This window comes from Petaurus breviceps, unplaced genomic scaffold (genome assembly GCF_028583685.1).
Source record: "Petaurus breviceps papuanus isolate PSGF00001 unplaced genomic scaffold, PetGlider_PUasm1.0 229, whole genome shotgun sequence".
Taxonomy (NCBI): domain Eukaryota; kingdom Metazoa; phylum Chordata; class Mammalia; order Diprotodontia; family Petauridae; genus Petaurus; species Petaurus breviceps.
Window position 1 is genome coordinate 18,952,082 of NW_027185903.1, and position 6,000 is coordinate 18,958,081.

General features: G+C 44.8%; 1 protein-coding gene across 3 annotated transcripts in view; it reads right to left on the minus strand.

Annotated features, from left to right (window-relative positions):
* Positions 1-5,332, minus strand: part of ARSB (arylsulfatase B) — a 305,283-nt gene extending 299,951 nt beyond the window's left edge. The window contains exon 1 of one of the 3 annotated variants that reach the window (XM_069096303.1): positions 4,368-5,326. In XM_069096303.1, coding sequence (XP_068952404.1) covers positions 4,368-4,676 — 309 coding nt within the window. In that variant the 5' untranslated portion in view covers positions 4,677-5,326. Of the gene's footprint in view, positions 1-4,367 lie in introns of all 3 variants that reach the window. The other 2 variants (XM_069096304.1, XM_069096302.1) reach the window with 2 other exon arrangements.
* Positions 5,333-6,000: the final 668 nt, after the last annotated feature.

Consider the following 6,000-nt stretch of genomic DNA (forward strand, 5'->3'; position numbering starts at 1 on the left):
TGCAGAAAGGTAAAAGAGAGGAGGATTTTAAATTTTTTTTCCAAAATTTTATTTTATCCCAGACTTCAAAGCTGATAATGAAGCCCTGATTCGGATGCTTGCAGAGGGAATAGAGAAGAAAGGGCAAAATAAGGGCAGTGGTTCCCAAAGAGTGGGGTTTTGGGGGACCATATGCTCCAAAATTCCTTCCCACATCCTGGGATTCTCATATTCATCTGCTTTTGCCCTCAGATGCAGTTTGCAGCTGCTCTTTCTTTCTGCAAGTCCTGAGTAAATAAGGTAAGAAGAAGGTTCAGATGGAAGGAACAGGAAAGGAGAATTGGAGGAATTTCAAGGTCCAGGTCTGAAGGCCTGACTGCACAGGAGCCTTCTTTGTTGCTTCCTTTGTTGCCACTTTCAATATGCCTCAGTTTCCCTGTGTGACACAATATTCTTTAAAAAATCATTGGGTTAAGATTTGAGAGAGAACTGAAGAACCTATGGCAATTGTGTCTATAAAATGAGACTGTCTATAAATTGACAACAACTCAGATTAGGTCCTTTGTTCTCAAAGAGGACCATGACATCAGGAAGCTAATACCATAACTTGCAAGTGCATTTGGATTTAAGTGAGGAAGGGCTGTGCAAAGTCACCAGCTTCACTATCTCCTCCAGAGCCATCTGGGTCCAGTGGCCAGATATAGATCAGGGCGACCAGAGATGGTCCCCTGACTGGTCCACTAAGTTGTTAGGGAAAGCAGTGTTTGAAGGCCCATTTAGAAAGCTCTGCCAGGTAAAGTCCTTGATTACAAGGACACCTCATTGTTCATCTTTGTATGTTGAGTCCCTTTTTTCATCTTTGTATCTCTAGTGCTTTACAGATAGTTGGCACTTAATAAATATTTGTTGACTTGGAAAAAAAAGAATGATTGGATTATAGAATTGGTTGGAAAGATATTACTGAGGTAGAATCCATAAATGATAACTTGATTATCAACAACTTGGTAACCATAATACAGGAATGATGTTATAACATGAGGAAGGCAGCATCACTGGTAGAAATAATGAAGTCAGAAGAAACCAGTTTGTGATTATTATTTAATATAAATAATATTGTATAATATTGTACAACAATATTATAAGATATTGTATTATGTAATGTCACATAAAAAAGACTTGATAATAATCTGAGACTAGGACACATGGGGAGTTAGGGTGTCTAAAGGACATCCAAGCAGAGAGGTTCCAGAGGCCATTGGAGAGTGGATCTGGAGTTCAGAAGAGAGATCAGGGCCTGAGATGAATATTTGGGAGTTACATAGGTGGTAAAGTGGGACTGATTTTTTTTCTTTGATTAGGTAAAATGGGCCATTCCTTGGCTCATTTCTTAACTAGCCTTAATAACTGATTGAGTATTGCCTCGGTCAAAGTGAGAACTCAGAAAGACCTTAACTTAAAAAGGCCAAGGTCTTCCACTGCATCCTGGGCCATCTCCAGTCTCCTGATCTATATCTGGCCACTGGACCCAGATGGCTCTGGAAGAGAAAGTGAGGCTGGTGACTTTGAACAGCCCTCCCACCCTTAAATCCAATTCACTTGCAAGTCATGGCATCTCATTCCTGATGTCAAGGTCTTCTTTGAGAACAAAGGATAAATAACAAAATGTTTAGGGTGAGGTGTTAGCTGAAATTGTGAGTGTGAATGAGATTCTGCAGGAGGGTGGTTTGTACCTGTTGCCTTCTCTCTACTCTGTACTCTACCCTCTAAGTACAGGTCCTCAATATCAATCACCTGGACAACTGTAATAGCTTCCTAATAATTGTTCTCCTCTCTCCAATACATCCTCCTTCCTAAAGTATAGGTCTGACCAGGTCAAATTTCCCCATCCTCAATAAATTAAAATAGCTCCCTAACGTCTCTATGATCAAACATAAAAATCCTTTCTTTGGTACTTAAAGTTCTTTACAATTTAGTCTCTTCCTATATACATTGCTCCTCTCCCCATACTCAGCTGAACTGCTCAGTTCAGCTGTATTAGCTGGTTCTAGGTGGTTAGATTACTTGATATTCTACACACAGCTCTTCTCACTCAGCACTCAGATGGCCTCCAGGACAGGAACTCTTTTCCTCCTCCCCTCTGCCTATAGGATCACCCAGCTTTATGGATTCAGTTTAGGTGTTACCCTCCCTGGAAGCCTTTCCTGATTCCATGAGCTGCTAGGGCCTTTGAATTCAAGACTGGGTCTGCTTTGTTTGTAATTCTTATATAAGGAAAAAGTTATTGGGTCTCCACCACCTACAGAAAGAGAAGAGTAGATAACAAGAGGTAATGAGGTGTTAATGTGTCAGGAAGGTGTTAACATCCAAAGCTCCCTTAATGAAGTGAGAACACCTTTCTCTGACAGAAGTAAAGGGAATGATCTCTATGGATGGGGACCCATTTTTAAAGAATTTTAAATAGCAAAATCCTGGGAGAAACATGCAGTTTTGGAGAGTGAACTAGGGAAGAAAAGGAAAAGGGAAGGGATTTCTTTCTCTCCCCTCACCCCTACTATTACTATGACATCAAGTATCTGAGTTATTTGCCTAAAAGAAAATACCTTAAACAGCCAGTTTGAGAGTCAATTCAAGAGACTCTAAGGCACAGTTAAAGGTGCAGAACTCTAGATAGGGATAGAGAAAGACAATAATTTGAAACCAAAGGGAGCTCCAAGGATCATGACACTGGCAACAGAGAAGAGAGTCTGAAGGGAGAGCTAGCCACAGAAAGCAAAAGTTGAAAGGCATGAGGGCTCCACATGAAAGAAAGGATGGATGTTGGGGGCCTACTGTACCACAGTTGTCTATTGTCTTGGCCCTGTATTCCTGCATATGTGTGCCTTAATACTTATGTATTAGGTGTACCCACTTTTCCCACTGGCTCTGTCTTTGTGAGAGAATGGTTTATGCTGGGAATGTTCTGTAGTTACTTTTTTTTTTTTTCCACACTATGTCTTACTAAATGTCTTGCCAAACACTAATAATGTCTAATGGTACACTGTTAATGGCAAGCCTCCCACCAGTAGGGGCTCATGAGCTCTAGTTTTATAAGAGTTGCCCCTTAGGGTATCCCTTACACCTTGGGAGTACCAACTACTACCTTCTGGTAATCCAAGAAAAAAGTATAAATTGACCGAGTGACCCCATCTGAACTGTTACACGTAAAACACAGGTTGCCTCCCCTCCCAGAATGTAAGACTTTTGAGCTAAGGACTGTTTTTGTCCTTCTGTATCCCCAGTGCTTAGTAATCTCTAAATTCTCATTGAGTATTTAAACAATAGACCTTACAATATTGCTTCTGCCCTCTCAGTGGTCATAAGATAATTATTTTAATCAACACTGTGCATGCCTAAACTTTTTTTTTCTAATCAGAGAGGTTTCAAAGACCAGGACCGTGAAGAAACGAGTAAATGGTGCTGTTCAGACAGTTGCTTATAACCTTACGTAGCAATATATAAACACGAATTATTTTTAATGCTAAAAGGAGACCTGAAAACCCAAAGAAAATAAGGAACTAAAGTGAACTGACTTTACTCGTGTCTAGAGTTAGCACCTAGGTAGTTACAACCATCATGGTTCATTCGTGTATTTTGTGAATTGACTCAGAATTCTGGAAAATCCCTCAGCAATTTCACCAAGGGAATGCACTGGTGAATGTGAGGAATGCTGCCTGTCTGCACGGCTAGGTAACATCACACATTGTTCTCCATCATATGCCTTCCTTTCTCCCATTGCCTCTGCCCTTTCAAAGCCCCATCTCTGGGGATCCTGCCCAGTCTTTGCTCCCCTGACTCCCCCTTTCTGTTTTCAGAGTAATCAAATTGAGGAGAAAACTCTCCTACCTTCACACTTTCTAGTTCCCCTCCCCTTCTCTGAGGTCAGTCTACATTAAATACCCCCACCCAGACTCCCACCACCCCACCCCACCCCCGCCATGGCCTTTTTGTTGCTGTTTTAGACACCAGCTGATGCCTAACCACCTAAAACCTAGGAAAAGAGAAACTAACGCGCGGTCGCTGAAAGCCAAGAAGTTAAGCAGGCTTAGTCTGGGTGACAAGGAGGAAGTTAAGTAACAATGTTGGAGACATCGGAGACCGAAGCCCCTAGCTCCAGGCCCATTTAAGCGTTTAGAAAAAGAGTAACGCCTTTTGCTCGTATCATTTCCCGCCTCCTGGCCAGTTTCCGTCCCTAGAAGAAGAGGTGGAGCGGAGAGGGCTGGAGGTGAGGCCGGAGGCCCGGGAAAGGCTCCCCAGAAGAGGAGGCGGAGTTGTGCGGGGAGGAGGAGGAGCAGGCAGGGGCCGGACTAGGTAGGCGAGGCTGGGCGCCCAGCGGAGCGGCCGCTGTTTACCTGGTAGCGGCCGGTCAGGAGCTGGCTCCGGGACGGCGTGCACAGGGGCTGAGTGTAGTAGTTTTCCAGCCTCACCCCGCCGGCCGCCAGCGCGTCCAGATGCGGGGTAAAGATATCGGAGCCGTGGTAGCCCACGTCGTTCCAGCCCAGATCGTCTGCGAGCACGAAGACAATGTGGGGCTGCCCTGGGGCCCGGGCGCAGGAGCCCGGCAGCTGCAGCATCTGGAGCAGCAGCTGGCGAAGGAAAAGGAGGGAGAGGAGCGGCCTCTGGCCGCCCTTGGGCGCTCTGGTCGCGCTGCCGGGTTCCATCCCGCGCGGCCCAGGCCTCTACCGGCTGTGGCTGCTGCCCAGGCCGTGCTCCGGGGTTAAAACCAGGAACTGGGCGACTCGGACCCGCCCCGCCCCCAAGAGAGCCCTCCTCGCTTCCCCCAAGGAGCGGGAGGGGGCGGCCCCCACCTTCAGATGAGGCGGGGTTGGGGGGCAGGCCCCACCCCCATGGAAAATTCTTCTCTAAGAATCAGGACTAATCTCAAGCATCTAACCATCCTGCTGGATGTGGCTCAGCTACTTAGTGCCTGCATGACCCTGAGGTCCCAGAACTGGAATTTCCCTTGACTAGTCTAATATGCTCATTTTTTATTTGTGGCCCACTGTGGCTCAGAGGGCTGAAATGAGTTGTCCAAGTGATTAAATCCACTGTTCCCACTACCTCCAGGCTATTTGGAGCTTGGTTTTCATATTTACTTCAATAAATATTAAGCAACCACAGTGGGCCAAGGCAATGTGCTAGGTACTGAGTATGCAAAGACAAGTGATGGGGTTGGCCTCTTCTGGCTAAAAGACTCCACCAACCTGGGTATTCTTCATAAGCAGGGCTGGTTGCCTCTAATGAAGAGTGATTTTTTTTTTCATCCTAGACAAACACCAAATAATATTTCCATATACACAATAGAACATAGATTTCCCACGAAACTGGATCTATTAACTACAGGTTGTTTTTCTTTTAAAATACATAGTAATTTATTTCAACATGCAACTTTCAAAGCTGTCCTGCTTGTCTGTGATTCTTTCTGGTCTTCTGTTCTCTTCCATGATTTTTTTTAAATGCTTCAATGACTTTCTCTTTTTGTTTCTTTGTGGGCTTTTGCGGGGGGGGGGGGGGGGGGGACTACCTTACTCCTGGGCCCTGTATGGGCCCACCCCCAAACGTACAGTATAGTTAAAACAAATTCCTACATTGGTTGTGGGGTCTTGAGTATCACTTCTCTGTAAGAGTGGTAGCCTGCTTCATCATCAGTCCTCTGAAATCAAGGTTGGTCATTTATCAATTAGAGTTCTTAAGTCTTTGAAAGGTTTTGGTTTTTATTTTTATAATATTGTAATTATCATATAGCTTGTTCTTCTGTTTCTACTCACTTCACACCTCTCAGAGTATAGGTTTCTGTGGTGAGCCAAGCTCAGGGGACCCCTGCCTTACTGCGGCAGAGTTTGAGATAGCGGTAGAGAGGAACCCTGCTGTTCGGTAGCAGGGCTGAGAAGGAAAAGTTAGGTCGAAAAGAGATAGGTGAAAGGAGTTATTTACCCAGAGGCTGCAATAACCATTAAAGAGACAGGTCCAGTTCGGTGTAAAGCA